The 23,778-nt window shown below is 36.3% G+C and overlaps 1 protein-coding gene across 1 annotated transcript; it reads left to right on the top strand.

Annotated features, from left to right (window-relative positions):
* Nucleotides 1–7,589: 7,589 nt before the first annotated feature.
* On the top strand, nt 7,590–12,089 carry LOC110767503 (cyanogenic beta-glucosidase-like). The gene is made up of 13 exons (XM_021971053.2): nt 7,590–7,815; nt 7,969–8,038; nt 8,581–8,639; nt 8,767–8,842; nt 8,981–9,058; nt 9,140–9,227; nt 9,323–9,578; nt 9,729–9,844; nt 10,515–10,738; nt 10,826–10,857; nt 10,984–11,086; nt 11,233–11,341; nt 11,462–12,089. Exons 1-13 carry the CDS (start codon nt 7,636–7,638, stop codon nt 11,703–11,705), a joined length of 1,635 nt encoding a protein of 544 aa, XP_021826745.2. The 5' UTR covers nt 7,590–7,635; the 3' UTR covers nt 11,706–12,089.
* Nucleotides 12,090–23,778: the final 11,689 nt, after the last annotated feature.

Here is a 23,778-nt window from a genome sequence, read left to right as displayed (position 1 = left end):
ACATTTTTATAATACCCAATACACGTTCATGTATTCTATTAAAGAACTACATCCATGCCTAATGCATTCCCTAGGAACTGAAGGTATATCAGTCCCTAATGGTCATAGCTTTTATTTAATACACATTTATCTCTATTTAGATGCCTTTCAATTAATGTATTGCCCATAGTATCATACGCATTACAATACTTACACCCACTAACGGAAAGAACTTGTAAATAAAAATACGCAAACTTGCTATTGAGGCAATTTAACGAGAATCATCATTTAGAAGCAACTCATAAATTAGCACTAGTACAGACACATGATGAAGTGATTAAAGGAAACAAAGCACTGTTGTGCAAATCAAAAAGGGTTGAAAGCTATATATGAGAAATTATAAATGATTAGTGAATCTACAACATTGAAAATAATTACAAGGGTTCCTCAAAGAACCAGTGGCTCACATCTGCCGTACAGATATCTACAGCAGGGTCTTCCTCCATTCGCATAAGCTGCCGCTAGTCGTTAAGTTGTGCACCGAATTTTATTGTTTCGTCGCGCAAAGTTACTTTGAGCGACGATGTTTTGTCGTCACGCAAAGTGACTTTGTGCGACGATTTGTGTTTCGTTGCGTAAAATTTAGTCGCGTAAGACTTTGAACGACGAAGTTTAATTTTCATCGCGCAAAATTTGGTTGCGCAAGGGGTTTTTTTTACTAGTGCATCCGTCCAAAGCCGAGCTTCATTCTTTGTTATAAGTGCCAAACCTGAACAAGATTCCAAACACAACTCAGTGTGACAATATGCTTCAAAATTTACTTTACAAACAACTAATCAAATTCAAATAGCATCATCCTAAAAAATAACAGGAAATGAAAAAAACTGACCAGCACTCTCAATGAAGCCAACAAATCTTCAAGAAACAAAATTATAGGAAAAAAGATTGGAGCCTAATTTAGAATCCTCACATGGCCTGCAATTGCATCTAAATAGAATTTGGAAACTAAAATTCAAGGGGATCAATAATTAAAGTTTACATATATGCATTTCCAAATCTTATCTAACCAACGATGTGCACCTATCATTTCCAAGAAGCAGTCATACTTCATCCGTCTTAAGGTTGCACCTAAGTTTTGAGAAAAATCAAACAGGGAAATTTAATAGTTAAGCAATTGCAAATTCAAGAATATAGAGAATTTGCAAAACTAGCAACACATTATTAACCGCTAACTTATTCCAACATTTCAATATCATCTTCTAAAACTACAAGTGTTTAAAACTTATCAATACAAGTTCAACTCCATTTCCTACGAACCCAAGGGAAAAGAAAAGGACAATTAAGTTATTACTATTACTTATGCAACTCCCAATTGCATTGTACATTACTAATATGCATTCTCTTTTTGGTAACTCCATTCCCAAGCTCCCTTAATGCATAAAAAACAAGACTTACAAGGAGAATCGCATCAACTCTAAGTGCCACCATATATCCCAGCAAAACAAAAAGTCAAAATGTTTCAATGGCCTACTTCCTAATTACATCCCACCTGAAGCACCAAAAATTAAAACTTCAATATTTAAGGTCAATTCTTCAATTGCGAAACACAAAGTTTCTTGGTTTTTTTTTTCGAAGTATATATTATATATATGTGTAAGGAAATCAAGGCACCTTAAGAGGCAGAATATATAGATCCAACTTCCAGTGAAACCACACCAGCAACAGAATACAAAAACTTACATACAGTATATATACTTCATGGCACCTTAGAAGTTCATGTCTTCTTCTTCCTCTTCCTCTTCCTTTTTCTCAAATGATTTTTTATAAGTTTCTTTTTCTCAAAATGAAACATTAAAACTTTTATGAATTTCATTTACGATTGCCATTGCATGCTAATCGATGATGAATTTTAGTTACTAAAAAAATAATTTATGGTATTAAGTCATGGCAAATTTTTTTATATTATAAATATATATGAGGGCTCTCGTTTAAGTTTCGTATAGGGCCCTCAAAATCTCAGGACCGGCACTGGTGGCTTCCCCCTCCCCCGGCACCTCGTTCGAAGTCCAATGTAAAACAAAAAAAATGCAATTCATTCTTTTTTTTAAAAAAAAAAATTCAGTGGTAAGCGAATAAATACTATAGGTACTCTTACAAATTAGTTTGTTCAACATTTTAGTTTATTCAATTTGCCAAATCATCGGTATGAAAGAAAATTCTGATTCTGAGTAGATAAAGATTGGTGCATCATAAATGTACATTTGAAAAAAATAAAAATAAAAAATTGAACCCTCTCTTGTTGTCGAAAGCCAGAGAAATAATCTGAATGTACTTTCTTTTTCCCTTTTGCCCCACCCTCCCACACTCTAGGTTTTTTGAAGTCACACAGAGATGCAATAAAAGTTATATCCTCTCCAAAGCTGTGATCACAAAGTGGAATCACATTATCTCTTTATCGGGGCTTGGGTTTAGGTGGATAGGTGGGGGCGTATACAAGTGGGTGGATAGGTGTTGCTGACATTTGTGTAGAGGTTTTTTTATCTTTATGCATTATTTTTATATATATGTCAAATTATAATTTGCATAAAGTAGGAGGGAAGCAATGTCTGTTTTAAAATCTTATTTCTATTACTTGCATATTATTCAATAGTAAAAATTGTTCAAATCACATAATATGTGAGAGGACATGTTCTTTAGCGCAATTTTGTTCACAACCTCACCAATCCTTTTAAAGTTTGGCATATGTTAATTAAAGTAACCATCGTTAACAATTTGCAATTAATAGTTTTTCATGCCACAATTATGAGAGAAATTTATGTATTTATTAAATTATTTCATATATCCTATATTCCTTCTTGACAGATGTCTTTATCAAGTCTTTAGGTAAAGATCAATTCCAACCACTGATAAACAAGCTGGGTATTCTTGATCACCATACTCCAACTTGACGGGGAATATTGAAGATAGGGAAAGATTCAATAAAGTTTATTTTCTTACCTTATTTAGACAGCCAACACCTTACTTTAGGGACCATATCTGTAATTTAGGAATTTATTTTCTTACCTTATATAGCACTCTTTTCCCTTATAAAAGATGCCATCTACTTCCCTTTTCCCTTTAGCTCCCGCTTTAGGTTTGAAGTGACAATGCAATAAAAGTTAATATTCCTCACCAAATAGCTGGCATCACAGACTGGAACACAACGTTTCTTGGTCGTCTGATGAGTTTGGGGGGTTACCCGTGAGAGGACGTATGTACGTGTGGGGTATGGGGCTGGATAAGTGGGTGGTTAGCTTAGGGTGCCCATGAGAGGCATGTTATGCTTGTGATATAATGGTATTATAATTGTATTTAATGCCTCTTTCTCCCTTAGCTTCATCACACACGCACTCTCTCTCTCTCTCCCGCGCTTTCTATTCCTACCTCTTGTTGTTCTCTTCAATCTCAAGATCTGGAGATTTGGAGCTGTCAAACCACCTTCTGGTGTCTGTGTCGGATCTAGCTTGCCGTCGCCGTTCCCGTCTCGAAAACTGATACCTAGCCGACCCGAGCTGTTAGTTAGGTGAACCAAAAAGGTCTGACGGTGGTTCGGCGTGGGTGCCAAAATTTCCTCCACCTAGGCTTTCAGTTCAGTGGACGGTTTGGCTCAAAACCGAACTATGTTAATTTTCTTAAGACACCAACCTGGCCCTCCCCCCACCCCCACAATTTGTTCTCAACACAGTAAAGCTTGGGCTTTAGTACATATATTTAACAATGCAAACCATATAAACATTCTAATGGCCCCCATTGCAATGCATGATAACTTCATTTATAATTTTGTGTAAAATGATTGTGGGTCCATTACAAATTGACATAAAAAAAAAAGAAAAAAGAAAAGGAAAGTATTAATCCTCTAATATTCTAACGGATGAGCCAAGGGAATGGAAAAGAAATAGTTTAAAGAGAAATGAGATTTTATCAAAAGACTTTTCCGTTTTGATACATGAAATTAAATACAAAGTTATGAAAAAATGTCTATTTTTTATATATATATAAATTATTGATAGGTTGATTTTTTTTTTTTGGATACTTGTATCACGGTTCGACCGTCATACAATTCTGGGTCTACCACTACCTTAGTGACATTTTAATTAATTTTTTACTTGATAAAAATTCATAAATTTAATTACTATACTCTATTATTTTACATATCACATTAACTATCTATTCATCATTGATAGTAGCAAAAGATATTGCATGTACTTAGTTAAATATACACACTAACAAAATTCAAATGGTAGTTTATTACTACAATCAAAGTCAAAATAGTACAAAAAGAGAGTATGGTTAGTAATAATAGTTGAAAAAGGAGAGAAGAAAAACATGAAAGGCACTTTGAAGTTAAGAAACCCAAGCTGTCAAGAACGCTGAGAGGGGGCATAGGACCCCCTTGGGCCTTAGCTTTCTCTGTCCCTGCACTACTTGGGAGATCGACATCCATTGAACTTCAAGCACTCAGAATGAGCGAAATTCTGTCTTTAGGATATTACCAATCCGCAAACCTCTATCTACTCAATAAATTGTTATCTTTCCTTTATTGTAATATTGTCTTTATTGCAGTTTGGTTTAATCCATTGTTTTATATTTATAATATTTACTGCATTAATATTTTGATCCAATAACATAAGTCACAAACTGATTTTTCCTAACCAAACTACACCGAGCCCAACCCTATCCATTATTGGTGGTGGCTTCCCCCTCCCCCTGCACCCCGTTCGAAGAACAATGTAAAAGAAAAACATAGTAATTCGTTATTTTTTTTAAAAAAAAAAATTTCAGTGGTAAGCTAATAAAATTCTGATTCTGATTAGATAAAGATTGGTGCACCATAAATGTACTTTTGAAAAAAATAATAATAAAAAATTGAACCCTCTCTTTGTGTCGAAAGCCATAGAAAGAATCTAAATGTACTTTCTTTTTCCCTTTCGCCCCACCCTCCCACACTCTAGATTTTTTGAAGTCACACAGAGATGCAATAAAAGTTATATTTCTCTCCAAAGCTGTGATCACAAAGCGGAATCACATTGTCATGTCTCCCTCAAGAACAATCAGCTTGTGGTGCCTAAGGCCCTATAATTCTTTTCAAAAAGATGAGGGCCCGTTTGGTAGATATGTGCCAGCAATTATGTATTTTGGTTGCATATCAATCAATTACATATGCATAATGCATGTATTCAAAGATAGTTTGGCCAAATTTAATCGATATGCAAAAACAATAATAATAATACTAATGCATACGGAACTTATGACCAGTAGTTTGAATATTTATTCCATTCAGACCATAAAAAAAGTTAATAACTAACACGGGTTTGTTGACCAATTGACCAAATAAAAATTTCATAATTAAAAAGGCTTTGAATTGCAAAAGGACTTACTACAGAATAAAATTGCGCTCCAAACAAGGCCTAATTACAAAATAAAATTGTGCAAAATGTTATTGGCTTTGAGTCTGTGATAATCAAAATTTAACAAACAAGTATAAATGAATTAGGACAGTTGATCAAAATAATCTGTCCGCCTTTTTATACTCGAGTTTTATCTGCTCCTATACTTTAAATATTGTTTTGTTGAAAAAAGTCCAACGATCAAGTGAAAAAAAACACCAACAACCCGAGGCCAAAACCAAGAGAAACAAGGAAATAAAAGTCAAAGAAGATAAACCATGCACAGAGTGCCATGCTTTGACAAGACAGAAGGTTTGCCCCTGCTCTGCCTCTGCCTCTGCTGTGCTTGAGTTTGATTGACAGCAGACATTAAAATATTAAAATGTTGTTGACATATCAACATTTTCCAAAGCGGAATCACATTATCTCTTTATCGAAGGTGGGGGCACGTAGACAACTGGGTGTATAGGTGTTGTTGACATGTTTCTAGAGTTTTTTTTTTATCTTTATGCATTGTTTTTATGCATGTGTCAAATTATTATTTGCATAAAGTTGGAGGGAAGCAATGTCTGTTTTAAAATCTTATTCCTCATACCCGTTAAGCTTTTTCCCCTCATTCCTATTTTCATACCTGCAATATTCATATCACCCTCCGTTTGGATGAGGGAAAATAACTCGAAATCCAGTTAAAAGTCGAGAATTTAAGGGGAGAAATTGACAATTCCCTTGTTTGGCAACTTAAGTGCGAAATTTATTAAACAATGAGCAGAAAAAGTTTTGAAAATTTGGACAGCAAATTCCCAAGTTTAATTTATACCAAAATAGGCATCATTTCACAATTTTCACATTGTCATTTACAAAATTCGACATATATAAATCCAAACACTGAAATCTTCAATTGCTAGAAATTGAAATGATGGAAATCTATATTCCGTCATTTTAGAATTCTATGAAATTTTCAATTCTTTCATCCAAACTGAGGGCGGGATTCCCCATCCCCACCTTCGTTGGGGAATGGGTTCCCCGACCCGCCGCATTACGGAAGAAAAAACCAATATAAAACTACTTTGTTGAAAGAAAAAAAAATTAAGGCAAGATAATGAATATATATATATATATATATATATATATATATATATAATATACACGTATAAGACTATGTAAGAATGTTTAGATATTGATTGGAAGTTAATTAAATATATTAGTGGCTTAAGATTTGTATAAATTATATAAATATATAATATAATAATAGGAAATATAAAACTTAGTATGCAACCACTTTAATAGCATATTCCCCATACCCGCCCCTCCTCGAACACCATACCCAAAAAATTCTCCATACCCGTTTTTTATCCTTCATACCCGATCCATTAGGGTCGAATCCCCGCGAAAATCCTTACCCAAAAGTAAAACTGCCATCCCTACTTAGACTATTGCGTACTTGGGTTAATTTACAAAGATGATTGCCATCCCTACAAATATGATTAATTTAACAACCTTAATTTTAATAATAATTTGTGGGAACACATATTTTCGGCAACCAATAAAATGGTGACACGTGAAAAAGAAATATTCCTTAGGTTAATTAATTGTGCTAATTAACTCATATTTAATTAGATAATTATATTTTATTTAATATTGGAATATCTTCCCAAATCATTATAGCTCTCTCATGGAAATCCCTTCTCATCGTTAGGTTATATGTAACTGGTGGAGATTGCACAAAGGAGGCGATCTAAAAATTAGTTAGCAGAAGTCAATTGCATGCATTGAGCCAACACTTCAATAAAGCATCTGAGCCACAGAAATTTCAAATTGCTCACAGTAGTGCAGAAAAACAAGCACTGTTATAGTTTTCTTCATTGTTGTTGATAAGTTTGGTGATGAACCGCTTTTGAAAATATATTTGATGAGAGATAAATACTTTCTAAGGAACCAATGAGCAAGAGTTCGCCCATAAAGATGAGCGAGAGCTTCCATGAGAGATAGCATAAAGAAGAAGGAAAAAAGAAAAGAAAAAAAAATGGTCCCATATTAAAAAGTGGTACCCCCCTACTTTATAGCTTTAAAGCCCGCTTGACTTTACAAAAAGGGAAAGGAAAAATAAATAAAATCGTTTTTGATTCATTATTTTCACGTGTAGAAGTTACGTACTCCCTCTATATAAAGCCCATGCAATATAGCAGGAAGAGCAAACCTAGCTCGATCACCAAAAGCCCTCCACTCAGTTATGGCATTGCAATTCCGCTCTTTCCTCCTGTGTGTGCTGCTGCTTCTCCTTGGCTTTGCATTGGCTAATACCAATGCTGCCAGGACAGATCCACCCGTTGTTTGTGAAACCCTCAACAGGACCGATTTCGATATTCTGTTTCCGGGGTTCACATTTGGTACAGCATCATCATCGTACCAAGTCAGTGTCTTCTGAGGGCTTAATTAATGTTACTCCTTAATTTGGTTTAATTTTATTTCAGTTTCAGATCATCTAGCATGTCCCATTCATACATATAGGCATCTTCATTCGGTATATCGTGTTATATAATATATATTTGTATGTACAATTCAGGTAGAAGGTGCTGCAAACGAAGATGGTAGAGGACCAAGCATATGGGATACCTTCACCCACGACCATCCAGGTCTATTGAATCAAACAATCAACTAGTTTTTTTTTAAATTGATGACCAGCTACTTCATTTCAAAAGCTATTATACAGAGCGAATTCATTTTGTTTTAAGTTTTTAAAAGTGTTCAGTGGGAACTGTGTAGAAATATATGTCGTTCTTGGATTTAAGTTTGTGTGAGTCAAAACTACGATCTTACCCAGCAAAGAGGAGACTACTCCACTAGACCAAAGAAGATAGAAAGTTGTAAAAAATTGAAGAAGGCCATGACATTTAATAAGGGTAATTGTGAAAAATAAAATTCAAAGTTTTTAAGATATTGTGTAAAATATAAGAGGAATGATACATTGTATGAAAATAAATAAGAAGTTCCAACATCATTCTCCTCTTTAAATGTTTAGATAGCTAAATTCCTTTGTGTTTTTATTTACTAATTGTCACGTAGTATGCATATATTTGGTCTACAAACAAGCATGCACGCAAACACACATACTAGTTGATATGACTTCCGTGAACTTTATGCTTAAAATAATTAAAATCATATTGGTTAATTGCAGAAAAGATCGCTGATGGCAGCAATGGAGATGTTGCTGTTGATCAATATCACCGCTATAAGGTTTGAAAATCACAAAATTTTATTATGTAGACCTTATATATTTGAATTGAGCACACGACATTAAAGATGAGATCCTTAATTTTTAGCTTCTTTCCTATAATTATGTGCATCTTTTGTGTAATTACAGGAAGATGTGGCAATGATGAAGGATATGGGGTTGGATTCTTATAGGTTCTCTATCTCATGGTCTAGAATATTACCAAGTAAGTTGATAATCTGTATCCACATATTTTATTGCGACACAAACACTTTATAGTTTAACATCTTTTATTCAATTTAATTTCTATTTCTTAATATACCTATTGGCTTATATTTTCTTATTTTGTTTTAATTATTACTAGAGGGAACACTAAGCGGTGGAATTAACGAGAAAGGAATCAAATACTACAATAATCTCATCAATGAACTCCAACTCAATGGTGATACAACTACCAATCTCAATCACATGCACTTACATAATCGAAATTTTAATTTTCTTTTACTGGTCATGCGATATATAGGTATAAAGCCAGTAGTGACACTCTTCCACTGGGATGTCCCCCAAGCCTTAGTTGACGAATATGATGGTTTTTTAAATCATCGGATTGTGTAAGTGAACAAATTTTATCCTCTGTATAATATTTCAGTTAATTATAAAAATACTAATATATATAACAAATATGATTTTAAATGTGCATACACAGCGATGATTTTAAAGCATACGCGGAACTTTGTTATAAGGAATTTGGTGATCGAGTAAAGCATTGGACCACAGTTAATGAGCCATATCACCTTAGTTTCAGTGGTTATGCAAATGGGGACCATGCACCAGGACGATGCTCATCTTGGTATGACTCAACCTGCCTTGGGGGAGATTCGGCTATTGAGCCATATTTGGTGGCACACCACCTACTCCTTGCTCATGCTGCTGCTGTAAAATCATATAAGAAAGATTTTCAGGTACTTTAATTAGTTTTTTATTTTTAATGAATATTGGGGTCCTACGAGTAATTACGTAGTATTAAATAGCAACATAATATTAAGATAAACAATGGTTATAATTTTTTATGGCTCCAAATCAACCAATAAATATTGATCTTTATGGAGCAGCCATCTCAAAATGGTGTGATAGGAATAACACATGTAACACGCTGGTATGAGCCCGCTTCGGAGTCACAGGAAGATAAAGATGCTGCAATTCGAGCTATGGATTTTTTGTATGGATGGTAAGTATATTACTAATATATATCAACTCTTTTTTGTTGTTGAAATTTTTTAAGATTGCATTCAGAATTCAACCAAAAATCCAATACAAATTAGCCACAAGTGGTCATTACAATAACGGAGTGATTTAACATCAAAATGAAGACAATCTGGTGTGCCTTCACTAACAATCACACATGATCGAAGAAACTCTAGCATATGCATCCCAACTAAGATTGCAAACTCAGAACAACCAAAAAGAACTTGAAAAAAATCAAGCCATAACAATACAAATAAAACTCTCACAAAAGAGAGGTGGAAAGCTCTAAGAAAATAGATGTGAAAAACTCACAAAAGGAGAGCTGAAAACTACATAGAAAACCCAAAGAGTCTCTGCGACTTATTCCAAACATGAAGAAACCGCAAAAAGGATGGTGGTAGCTAGAGATCCGACACCGAAACACAGGTGGAGATCCGACTCCAACGCATTCGCTTGTGATGATCGGAGGAAAATCATAACAAAAGGAAGACAAATAGGGAAAACCTTATGTCTCATTTATATGCATTCACGTAATAAACCCTATATCAACTCATTTAAATGCTTTATTTATGAATAACATTAGCTAGCTAGCTAGCTAGTAGTACTTTATATAATATTATAAGGTCACGTTTGGAATTTTCATATTTTCATAGGTATATGGATCCATTGACAAGAGGTGACTATCCACAAATCATGCGATCTATGCTTAAAGAAAGATTACCACAATTCACAGAAGAAGAATCCAATTCACTGATTGGCTCATATGATTATATTGGAGTTAACTACTATATTTCTAGATATGCAAAAGCTTACCCTGAGGGTTATATTGTACCTACGCCTCCAGGCTTCGTAACAGATCCATACGTTAATATTACAAGTGAGTACAAATAGAAAACTTCAAGTAATTAATTGAGTTCTTAGAATAATTAGATACTAATATTCATATTCATATATGTTGTGGCAGCTGAACTTAATGGCGTCCCCATTGGTCCACGGGTAAGCATCAAATTATTTACTTAAGCTATTGGCATTTTGACAATTAATACCTATGCATATCTTTTGTTTTCCACACATATATATATAACTCCTTACAATCTCACTAATCTTTAAATGGGATTGCAGCCTGCACATGACTGGTTATATGTATACCCAAAAGGACTTTACGAAGTTTTGCTCTACACAAAGGAAAAGTATAATAATCCAGTTATATACATTACTGAGAATGGTAACCAATACTTTTAAACATTAATTAATTGCATCATCAATGTTGCACATTTCTTAAGTGTTGTAAACTCTAAATCTAAAACTAAATGCACATTTCTTTTTTATATATAAAAAAAAGTATTCATATTAGACTGGATTATATTGCAGGCATGAATGAGTTAAATATTCCCAATTTTCCACTTGAGCAAGCCCTTGATGATTCCAATAGAGTTTTATTCTACTATCGTCACCTCTGTTACCTCCAAGCAGCAATGAAGTAAGTTTGTCAACAAATTAATTAAGGCTATATATGTATGGTCTAGCCTTCTTACATTTCCTTTATTTAATCACTATATTGACTCGAATACAATCCTTTTTTTCTTTCTTGTATTTGCAGAAAAGGTGTTGATGTGCGGGGATACTTTGCATGGTCATTTATAGACAACTTTGAATGGAGCTCAGGATACACTGTTCGATTTGGTGTCAACTATGCTGATTACGACAATGGACTGGAAAGACACTCAAAACTCTCGGCGCACTGGTTCAAAAGTTTCCTCAAGAAATCCTCAAGTAGTACAAAAAAAATCCAAACATTTGGGAACAATAATGCAACGGCTACCAAATTTGTGCATCAAATTTGAATCCCATATGATGAATAAAGTACAGCAGCTCCTCCGCAGTTGTTGCACAAGTTGCTTTTCATGTTGTACGTTGTTTGTTTGACTCTTTCTGAGTTGGAATAAGTTGTAGCAACTCATTATGAGTTAGCTATCTCTCCTTATGAGATTTTAGTTTTAATTTTATTTGATGTGCTTGGTATCCAAGTTTATTGGCTTTATGTGGTGGAGGTGCTTTGGCCGTTTATGGATTTTGTTGGAGGGATACCTTATTGTCTAGATGTTGTTGATGTATCCCTCATGTGTTTCTATTAGTCCTTGTGGCCAGTGACCCTTTATGTCTAAATTATGAATGTAATTTCCTCCGGATTAAAAACTGATGAAATAAAATAAAAACTAAAATTAATGTATGTTGAGCCCTTACCGAAATATTTGCTACTTTTACTACTTTGTTTTAAGTTGAAATTAACTTCTTCCTTTTTGTTTTTGTTTCTTATCAAAGAGAAACTTCATGACATAAACTTCAATAGTACAATCAAAGATATCAACACGACATCTAAAGTACCAATTCCAAGAGGGTAACAAACTAACTTTGCTAAAAGCAAAACGAAAGTAGATAAAAGTTGCACTAAAACTACTATCCCACATAAACACAATTAACCATAATCCCAAACAAAGCCCACAAACCTTACATAACCGAAACCCTAAAACAACCCATGAGCCTAAACGAATCCTAACACCACCACCTGAAGAAGCATTGTCGCGACTACACCCACCAAAGTTTGATAAACGAGCCAGACCAAGCATTTTAATTGGTTATCCACCTTCTCAAAAGGCTTAAAAAATTTATGATCTTCACACTAAGAAGGTTTACACTTCACGTGATGTCACTTTCTATGAAACTGTATTTCCTTACAATTTATCCCACACAAATACCATGCCCAACGTCTTTCCTCTTCCTATCCCAGAATTTGAGCCTTCTGACCTTCCTACAGCTTCCGCACCTACATAATCTCTTAACCTCATTATAGAGACCACACCTTCACCATCTCAAGTTACCACCCCTTCCTCCCCAATAACATCTACTTCTTCTCTCCCTCCTATTCTATCATCCTCTCCTCCATCTTCACCAACACCATTTGACTCTACTTCTCTTCCTCCTCACCACCGAAAGCCACCAGAGGTTATCTTAGTGACTACCATGCTACCAGTCTCAAGTTCATCTTCCCTCTTCCACCCCGGTTCAACATGGCACTAGGTACCCTTTTTCCCATTATTTATCTTATGAAAAATTCTCTATTAAACATCAAAGTTTTCTTGCTTCTATTACTATCATTGTTGAGCCTAACACTTTTGATGAAGCCACTAAATATCCTTATTGGCGTAAAGCTATGCAAAGTGAACTTGCTGCCTTGGAAGCTAATCATACATGGACCCTCATGGCCTTGCTTGCTCATAAAAAACCCATTGGCTGCAAGTGAGTCTGTAAAATCAACGGGCATTCTAATGGAACTATTGGACAATGCAAAGCTCACCTTGTTGCCAAGGGATATACACAAATGGAAAGGATTGATTATCATGAAACTCTTTCTCCTATTGCCAAGCTTACCACTGTTCATGTTTTATTGTCCTTGGCCACTGCCAAGGGTTGGTGTCTTCAACAATTACACGTCAACAACACCTTCTTCATGGTGATTTACATGGAGACATGTACATGCAGCTCCCTCCAGGTTATCACGGCTAGGGGGAAAATATGGTGTGTTGTTTTAACAAATCACTTTATGGATTAAAGCAAGCTTCTCGGTGTTGGTTTGCCAAATTTTCCAAAGCTTTACTTGATGTAGGGTTTTATCAATCTAAAGCAGATTACTCCCTTTTCTATCTTCACAAAGGTGAGTCATCAATTTTCTTGCTTGTATACGTTGATGATATTATTGTTACAGGTACCAATGTTGCTACTATATCAATTATCAAAAATTTGCTGCACCAACGTTTTCATTTAAAAGACTTTGGTGATTTAAAATACTTCCTTGGGATAGAAGTGTCTCTTTCTTCAAAGGGATTGTATCTGAGCCAACAGAAGTATGCACTTGACATTTTGAAAGACGCAGGTCTTATGGGTGCATGTCCTACTTTCTTCCCTATGGGACAAAATCTGATGTTAAACAATGAAGATGGTGAACTATTACATAATCCAGAAATCTATAAAAGATTGGTGAGTCGCTTGATATATCTCACCATCACTAGGCTAGACATTGTTCATACAGTTCATATTTTAAACCAGTTCATGCAAAGCCCCCGTACGATTCATAAAGTGGCTGTAGATCGATTATTACATTATTTGAAAGGGACTCCAGACCAAGGGTTTTTGTTATCAGGTTCTAATAATTTTCAATTGAGAGCTTACTGTGATTCTAATTGGGCTAGCTGTCCAATGACAAGGAGGTCATCTACCGGTTATTTTGTACTTCTTGGAGAAAGTCATATCTCATGGAAAACAAAGAAGCAAGATATTATATCACGCTCATCTTCCGAAGCAGATTATAGAGCAATGACTATGGCAACTTATGGACTCCAATGGTTATGACACTGCTTCATGATCTTGGTATGTCACACACCACACCAAGCTTACTTTAGTGTGACAACCAAGTTGCTTTATTGACAGGACCCGTCCCAAATTCCTAGGAATCCGTGACGGATCCTGTGGTATTTCCGATATCAGACTGATGTTGAGCCCACTTACTAACTGTCCTCTTTTCCAAAACAAAGAAGAGAGGAATGAGACTTTTTGCCGAAATTTCGGCAGAGTCTCCCCTGAGAAATGAACATTTCCCAAAATTTTTACCTATAAAAAACACAGAAATAAATTTCCAACAGCAGCATGCACAATGTAAAATCATGCAGTTTACATAATAGGCCTCCGACCTTACATCCAACCCTAGCATGGGCGGTAACATAGCAAATGTAAAGAAAGTTCAAAGGAATAGAAACAAGTAAAGGTTTGTCCTACAGAAGCTCGAGGCTCGGAAGTTCACAGCTCGACTTTGCTGCTCAGCTCAGGTCAACTACTGCCTTGGGGGTGCAAAACAGAAAATTATGAGTGGATAAAAATAAAGTTTTGTTATATTTGAAAATACATATAATAACCCCACGGTTTGGAAAACTATGCAGAAAGCATGCAATTGAAACTCGATATACTCGTATATAATCCATTAAAACTAAGTTGAAATCCATATCCTGTAATAGTTTACTAATACTCAAACTCACTAAACACCCTTCCCTTTTCCTCAACCACTCTCACCCAAAACACGTGCCCATTGGCACCGTGAGCGAGGATGTATCCTCACCAATCAACAAGAACAAAGGTATATGTACATATATATATACCACTACCAAACTTGTACTGGGGAAACAATCCCAATCCAACCGGGGGATTGTTTAACTAGACCACATGGGAGAATCCTCAATTGACCATGTGGCTAGGGAACGAGTAATCCAACTAGGGGACTGGGCACACTAGCACGTACAACAGAATCCTCAATATTTGTACGCCTGTGACAAGTCCTACGCGCGTAGACTAACCCCGCTAAGAGTTTACAAAACACCCCGTCAAAGGTGCCCGGGTTCTGACATATCCAAGTATCCCATAATTCCAAGTATCCAATTCCAGTATTCCAAATCCGGGAAGGTACATATGATAGTGCTAATAGCACTCCAAACTGACATAAACCACAACCCACTCTCATTCCATAATCTCTTACCAACAACCCCATGTACCCGACATGTATCCAAGTATAGATAATAATTCTCAAAAATAGCACATATCTATTCAAGATAACCCCAATCTGCAAATATTCGAATATACTTCCAATACTTTCATAAAAATATTATATTTCAACATTTAAATGAATAATAAACTCAATAATCAAATAACTCATTATGCATATTTTTCCATCCTTGAAAATAATGAATATTATTTAAAAACAAAGTCCACTCACAGATAATCAAATGCTACTTGACCCTGAGAGGGTCCTGCCTGTTGAGTACGCTGGGCCGAAGTACCTATTGAAGAATACGAGGACTTGATTAATTAAAATATTTCAGACGATAACTTTAAAATAAATTCATAGTTTTTCCCGGGATTCAAAGTGTGTGTGTACGACGAACGAGAAGTTCCTAAGGTCCAACTACGTGTTTCGAATGGTGCAGGAATCATCGTCGGAAGAGAGAGAGAATCGGGTGTTTTAAAATTTCAACTTCGAAATATTTACGGTTGTGCCACTACACTTCTGTTGATCATAACTTCTTCGTTACAACTCCGATTTGAGCCCATTACATGTCTACGAACTCATATTAGCGTGCTTTATGCAATAGTGTCATTCATTTCCCGAAAATCTTATCGGATTAAAAAGTGATCAAAATGAACCTATCCCAAGGGAAAAATTGTAATTTCATAATTAAATAAATTTAAATGTTTAAATGGATAATTAAAAATTGGGTCAAGCTGTTACATTTATACATAGCAGCTAATCCAGTATATCACGAGTGTACCAAGTATATTGAGCTCAATTGTCACGTTGTTCGAGAGAAGATTCATAATGGTTCTTTACGTACTGCCTATATTCCTTCAGGGCTCATTTGGTACACTGTATTAGTCTTTGGATAAGAGTAAATAATTCATGTCAGTTGTTTGGTGTCAACTTGTATTTTTTAATTACCCCACTATTTTAAACAGATTGGGCTTTTAGTATCCGTTTATGTAGGTATTGTAGATCGATTTTGAAACTTCATCTACTCTTCGTGATCTATCCGTTTATGTAGGTATTGTAGATCGATTTTGAGGTATTACATGTTAGATATATGCCATAGAAGCCAATATAAAAATGGATAATTCTAAGGAAATAATAAATAATAATCAAAGGGGCAAGAATGTTGCTTTAGATACATAACGTACACAAAGTAACAAGTCTATGGATTAAGATATAAATGGAAAGTGGTCTAAAGAAGTTAGATGCATGAGACCTTGTTGACCCGCAAAGACTGGTACACATTATGTCTGCTCAATTGGGAGGATGACTAGTCTCAAGTCATTTGTGTAGAGACACTGAGACAGATGTGTAGGTGCTCTATAGAAGATGGAGTCCATTGAACTCAATCAACTCTAGAATTCTTGTATGGAAGTCTTACTCACAAGTGTTAAACAAAGAATTCTAAGTTGTGATAATATAAATTAATCCTTATACCTGAGACATCACAGTTGTCTTTTGTATATGTTGTTTCTCTTTGAGAGCACTATATGGTCGTATCAAAATAATGTGACTTAAAGGTGTTCCTCAGGATTCTTAGCATGTACGTAGAGACATTTGAATGTACAACAAGGAATCTCTGCTCTTTGTAAGAAGAGAGAATACTCTAAAGATATGATTCGTGAATCTTTGGCCAAAGTATTGGATGGAAATTGAGACAAGAACGTTTGCAATTTCATCAAATTGAATCATATAATATAGAAATGTCATATTAGGGATTTTGAAACAAGTTTACCATATCCCGAGAATCAGGGACGAACTCAGGATTTGAAAATGACGTGGGCTAAATTTACCTTATGTACAAATTTATTGAAAATTCGACTGTACGAATGAATTTCATTGATAACAAAAAAATTTACAGGGGACATAATGAGCCTTATCCCTCAAAAACCCCATATCCAATACCGCTATTAAAATAACATATATTTAAAATAGTCATTTTCCAAATTAGCATAATTGTTACTAGAATTCCCCAAAAAAACAATAGCCCAATACAAAGGTGGAGGAAAAAGACCTCTGTGGAGTTGAGAAGAAGCAGCCTTGGAACTGGTACAGCCAATCAATAAGAGTGTTGATTTTATTTTATTTTTGTTTGGTTAGCCAGCCTAGTGGGGATTAGTTAATAAGAATGGCCTAGGCTAGGGTATTATTTTAGTCTTTTAAAAAACAAGTCACCTGGGCTATAGCCCAGGTTAGCTTGTTAGTAGTACCGTCCCTGCCGAGAATATGACATAGAGTATTGAATTAGAGAAGGATTGAATTGCATTGTAATCACAAACTAACTAGGTTCTCTAAATGAATTATTTTTAGCTTGGGTAGCCATGACATACTGCTAGGTGTCACTCATAGCTTGTGGAAGCCTTGTAAGGACTAATTATAATTAGCCTTTGCCAATAAGGAGAATTGTATGGAGGGATACAATTCACACTTGATTCAGAGTGAATCACTCGTACCCATTGCCTCGCTAGTTAAAACCTATAAGATCGCACACCAAAAAGGAATCGATTGGGAAATTAAGAAGAGAATGAATTTTTTGTGCCTTGGTCAAAGACAATGTAAAAGTCAAAGGTTAAAGTCAAAAGTCAAAGGTCAAAGGTCAAATGGTTGACCCGACACTTGACACGGTCAACTAAGGATGACCGGGATCAACACTCGTTAGATAAGTGAGTGATTAAATTAGTTAAGTCACTAGAGTTATTAAATTGATTAGATTAATTTAATTATTCAATTAAAATTTTGAAACTTTAATTAAAGGTCCCATATGACTTGGAAATTCAAAAGGGATTTGACTATATGGACATAGGCACATATGTGACACATTATAGGATTATTGTGTTGGACCAAGATATAAAAAGATGACACACAAAGGGGGGGTGCGGCTACACTAGGGCTTGAGGGTAATTTTGTCACTCTTGTGACATTTTTGATCCTATAAGTGTGTAGCAATGGTATCCTATCATCTTACGATTTTCAAGTTGGTGAAATTGGAAGAGAGAAAACATCAAGCTCTCTCTCCCTAACCCCTTGAATCTATCACATCAAGTGAGGGTGCTAGCACCACTCTTCACTTGTTGTGTACTCATTCTCTCATCCCATTCAATCTTTGGTGAAGAGTTTTGGGGAGGTGCACATCTTTGTACCTATTTTGAGAGCTACAAGGTGGAGAATCAACATCAAAGGGAGAGCCAACAACAAAGGGACCACTCCCTCTACTTGAACACCATTCTTGGTTTCAAGATTCACTCCAAGAGTATGAACATCTTATCTTCCTCTTAAATAGGATTTAGAGAGACTTTGGTGCACACTTTCATAAACTTATAAAAATTGGGACTAAATGAGACTTGCATGAATCCCTAGTTTATTTAATGCTTCTGCTCCTACTTTGATTTCATATTAGATATGGCATGCTAGGTGATTTATACTCTCAAAGTTTGGTTGCAGAGTATTTAGAAATCTCTATTCCCATAATATTTCCTTCACTACAAATCGTTCAATATACCCATATTAGGCCGACGGTTTGGCAGTGATTTCATCTAGCTCCAGTCACGTTTTGGCAATGGTCCAAGAACAAAAAGTGTTTCCCTTGTTAGTCTGAACGTATTGATATAGGTATTATAGGTAAACCGGTGGCCGTCCGATCGTGCAATCGAGAGCGATCTGACCGCTCGATCGAGACCAAATATTCAGGACGTGTTCAGTAGACCTTGTTGGACCTTTAAGAACTTTTGGATTTGAAATCGGAGGTTGTGGGTGTAACACCCCGACCCTTATTTAATTAATTTCATAAAATATGAAATTACAATTTTGCCCTCGGGGGTAGGGGTATTTCAATCATTTTTTAATTTGGGAGGATTTTGGGGTAGTGAGTGGTATTTTTATGTAGATCGTACCAAGATGCGTCCGTAGACACGTAGTGGGCTCGAATCGGAGTTGTAATGAGAAAGTTATGATAAAAAAAAACCAATGGCATAATCGTAATTTTCTCGAACTTTGTGCAATTAAATCTGACATTTCTTCTTCTTCTCTCTCTCTCTCTCTCTCTCGCCTCCCGAGCACAGAACCAGACCCCCCACCCCCCACCCCCCACCCCCCCTACTTTTGATATTTTTTTCTCCACCATAGTAACTTCTCTCCTCCACCACCGCTACCACAGACCTCCAAACTGGGCGCCACCGGTCCCATTAGAACCACCACACTTCCCTCTTCCAGTCCCGCCCCATCGCAGCCTCGATCCACAGCTGCCATCGCCGGAAACAGCCACAAAACAGGCTGGTTTTGACAGTTTTTGACAGATTTTTCTCAAGCTCGTTTGAGCGATTTCGGCCACCATTTTCGACGATCTAGGCATGATTGTTCAACTTCTCAAGCTTTTCTTGCTGCTGGTTGTGTTAGTTTTGAGAAATTTCTGCGTTTAACAAATCAATTAAGCGATGGAAGTTTGGCCGATTTTTGGCCTCCGATTCCGGCAACTTCCATCAACTTTTTGGGGTAGGTCCAAGAACAAAAGTTGCTCCACTCAATGTGCTGAACCGATACTGGAAGTCTTGGCCGGCGGTTTGGAGTTTTCCCTATCGCCAGAAATTGTTAAGGACACCCATGCACTGCCGACGTGTGGGGTGGCGCGTGGGCACTGTTTTGGCCTGTCATTGTGTCCTAAAATGATCATTGTGTTGTCCCGAGTGTGACGCTAATCTCAAATTTCAATTTGGTTGTCGTTTGATCGTCGATCGGATATCGCATATAAAAGTCGAGATCAGTGTAGATGACAGAATGATTTACTCGGGTTAAAGAGGCCTGAGGCCAAAATGACGTGATGTTTGGTTGCGTGAATGATATTATTGTGCATGTTGAATGCTTGGGATTATAAAATCTTGTTTTACATAGGTAAAATTTTTGGGAAATGAGCGAATTATAGGGGAGACTCTGCCGAAATTTCGGTAGAAGTCAAACTTGAAGAAAAGAATTTTGGAAAACTTAGAAGGGCATTTTGGTCAAAAGTGCTTGGCACCTACCAAGTGTCAGACGTGAACAGGGTTCGGCTCATATTCCAAAGTGAAATTTGCGTTGAGTCCTGTCAGTGGGCCCCGCTAGCCCCATTGACCAAATCGTTGACCACGGCTCTTTTGAGACCGTCCCGTCCTTTGGAAAGTACTAGAATAGCCTTAGGAACTTTCTAAGGTGGCAGATCCTGTCACCGGCGTACCAAACAAGCCCTCAAACACTGAAAAACAAGATGGGTTTTCTTGATCTCCATACTCCAGCTTGCGGGGGAATATTGAAGATATGGAAAGATTCATAGCAATAAAGTTTATTTTGTTACCTTGTTTAGATAGTCAACACCAGATCGAGCCTCTACATTTAAGAAGCGTGCATTTTCGTGCATGTCGCAAAATCTGGAGCATTCAAATAATGCAATTGATAGCTTTTAAATTCCAAATATAAGACGAGAGAGGAGAGATAACAAAGTTAACACCATCAGTTGGTAAAAAAAATTACCAACTTATTATTGTTGAGGTGGCCTATCCATAATCATTGGATTATTTGAATGCTCTAGATTTTGCAAAATGCACGAAAATGCATGCTTTTTAAATGCAGAGGCTCGGGATCCGTCAACACCTTATTTTAAGGTCCGTATATCTGTAATTTAGGAATTTATTTTCTTGGTCGTCTAATGACTTTGGGGGATTACCCGTGAGAAGAGATATGTACATGTGGGTATGGGGCAAGATAAGTGGGCGGTTAGGTCAAGGTGCCCTTGAGAGGCATGTTATGCTTGTGATATAATGATATTATAATTGTATTTAATGCTTGTGATATAATTTTATGATGTTGTGCTGCTTCTTTGTGTCGCTCTCTTGTTCTCTTATGTCACACACACACACACACTCTCTCTCTCTCTCTCTCTCTGACAGGACCTGTCCTGAATTCTTCGGAATCCGTGACGAACCCTGTGGATTTTCCTGCAACATCTTGACCCAAATTAATTATTATTTAATTAATTTGTGGAAATTACGCTTTTGCCTTTGGGAGTACGGGCACTTTAGTCACTTTTTTGTTTCGGAGAGATTTTGGAGAATTGAGTAGCATTGTTGCATGGAGCTAGTAAATACGAGTTCGTAGACATGCGGCACGCTCAATTCCGATTTAAAACGAAGTAGTTATGATCTACGGAAGTGTAATGGCACAAATGTAATTTTTGTGAAGTCAGATTTTAAAAACTAGAACAGTTTTCTTCTCCCTCATTTCTCTCTCCTTGACACTCTCTCTCTCCATTTTGAAGCCGAAATTTCAGACGGCCACCAAATCTGTTGTTCGGCCACCAAATCCGACGCCGTAACTTGCAAAACTCTCCTCTCCTCCTCATCTACACAACCCACCTGATTTCCAGACCCGATTTCTAGTTGTGAAGAGACTAGAACGAGGGGAAAAATCTCAATTTTTTCGATGCCGGCCACGGTGTTTTTGGCAACCAAAATTGTCAAACCAGGTATGGTTTCTCATCCTCTCAATGCGTTCTAGCTGTTTCGATGGTTGGTTTCAATTGATTGGATGCCGTGATAGTTTGATTAGGAACCTATATTTTCCCGAATTTGTTTGTGTTTTCCAGCCACTTCCCGGCCACATTGGGGGTCAGCCCAATCGAATTAGTTGCTTTATTAGTTGTCCCGATCACGCAGGTATAGGTATTGTTGGGTGATTTGAGAAATTTTCATTGTTGAAAACTTCTCAAGCCACCCACGCACTACCGGCGCGTGTGGTGGAGCATGGCCTTGGTGTGGGGGGTCCATTGTGTTCTAAAATGTTCCCCGTGTCTTCTCGAGCAAGACGGTATGCTCGGATTTTAATTTGGTTATCATTTGGCAGTCGAACAGATTTATGTATATTAGGCGATATCCGAGTTCGATATGTTCGGACCTTTGGATCGGCCCTTTTTCCAAGTATGTTGTTCTTTGTACCTAGAATCGTGTAGGAACTCACGGATCGAGAATCAGAGTCCCGGATACTCCGAATTAATGCTTCTACGGTTACATAAAACGGTGACCATCTGATCGTGCGATCGAGAGTGATCCGACCGCTCGATCGAAACCAAACTTGCACGACGTGTTAAGTAGACCTTGTTGAACTCGTAGGAACTTTCAGAATGTAAACTGAAAATTGTGGACCTCGTGGGCCCGATTGACCATCGATTGACCAATATGACTAGTTTGACTGGACAGTTAACCAGGGGTCTTTGGAGACGTGCACCCACTGTGAGTCCCGAGAGCTAGGGTTTTGATTTAAAGTTCATTGTTGGGTTTGATTATTCAGTTAATCTTGATATTTGCTCAAATAGGTTCTTTCGTGCTACGAATCGCTCCAAATGAAACCGCAGAGGGTTGAGTGTGCTTTGGACCGTGTGTGAGTGGACATTTGTTTTCTAAATAGTTTTAAGAAATTCTTGAACAGTGGTTATTAATTGTTTTGTTTTATGGAATTAATAATTTTATTATTTTCAGTTTTCTAAATAGTATTTTACGCATATTTGAATTTAGTTTGATAACGGTTCTGAAGGATTTTCCATGGTTGAGTTAAGTTAATGAATTGTTTGTGGTGTTTTCTTTCTAAGCATTTGGTTTTGGTTGAAATGACTTTTATTTAGTTTATTCATGGTTTAGTACTTGAGGTTTATATTAAAATGCTTTTATATGATTTAATTTTACAATATGTTTTGGGAGGATTTATAAGTGGTAACTATGCGAGTTTGTCGATTAATTATTTAGTAATGATTTTATTTGTGGATTTTTAGTCGGTTTTACTTTGAGAATGTTTTGATAAGTTTTTATTGGTTGGAGATCAAGATAGCGAAATTCGAGTTTATTTAACGGTTTAAAAAGAAGGTTTCGTTTATTTAATTATTTATTGATGCATACTTGAAATTTTGAATGGTTTAGAAAGGATTTGGGTAAGAGTTTTGGAAAAAGGATTTGTGAAAATGGGAGTTTTTGTTAGAGATATGCCCTTAAAGCCAACTAATTATGTAATAGTTAGAGTTAAGGAATCTTTGATAAAATACATATTATGTTATCCATGGGCAAGAAAGGTTGTTTTATACATTAAATCATCCTATATCTTTCAATATGTAGAACAACCATAGTCCAAGGAATACACAAGTGGATATGAGAGCTATGTAATGAGATTGCATACATAGAGACTTCTCATCATCTCTAAATCCTGAATATGTTCCTGGTCATAGGAATATTGATTGGGCATCAACATTCCGCAAAGACCAGTACACACAGTATCGTCTCTAT

This window comes from Prunus avium, chromosome 8, assembly GCF_965620075.1.
Source record: "Prunus avium chromosome 8, drPruAviu1.hap1.1, whole genome shotgun sequence".
Classification (NCBI taxonomy): Eukaryota; Viridiplantae; Streptophyta; class Magnoliopsida; order Rosales; family Rosaceae; genus Prunus; species Prunus avium.
Note: the sequence above shows the minus strand (reverse complement) of the source record. Positions and strands in the feature narration are given on the sequence as shown.

Bases quoted from the DNA above. Each gene is read 5' to 3' on its own strand.
- LOC110767503 (XM_021971053.2), top strand. From the start codon at position 7,636: ATGGCATTGCAATTCCGCTCTTTCCTCCTGTGTGTGCTGCTGCTTCTC. The intron at 8,843-8,980 runs GTAAGTTGATAA...AATTATTACTAG, and splicing joins ATGGTCTAGAATATTACCAA to AGGGAACACTAAGCGGTGGA. The intron at 10,739-10,825 runs GTGAGTACAAAT...ATGTTGTGGCAG, and splicing joins TCCATACGTTAATATTACAA to CTGAACTTAATGGCGTCCCC.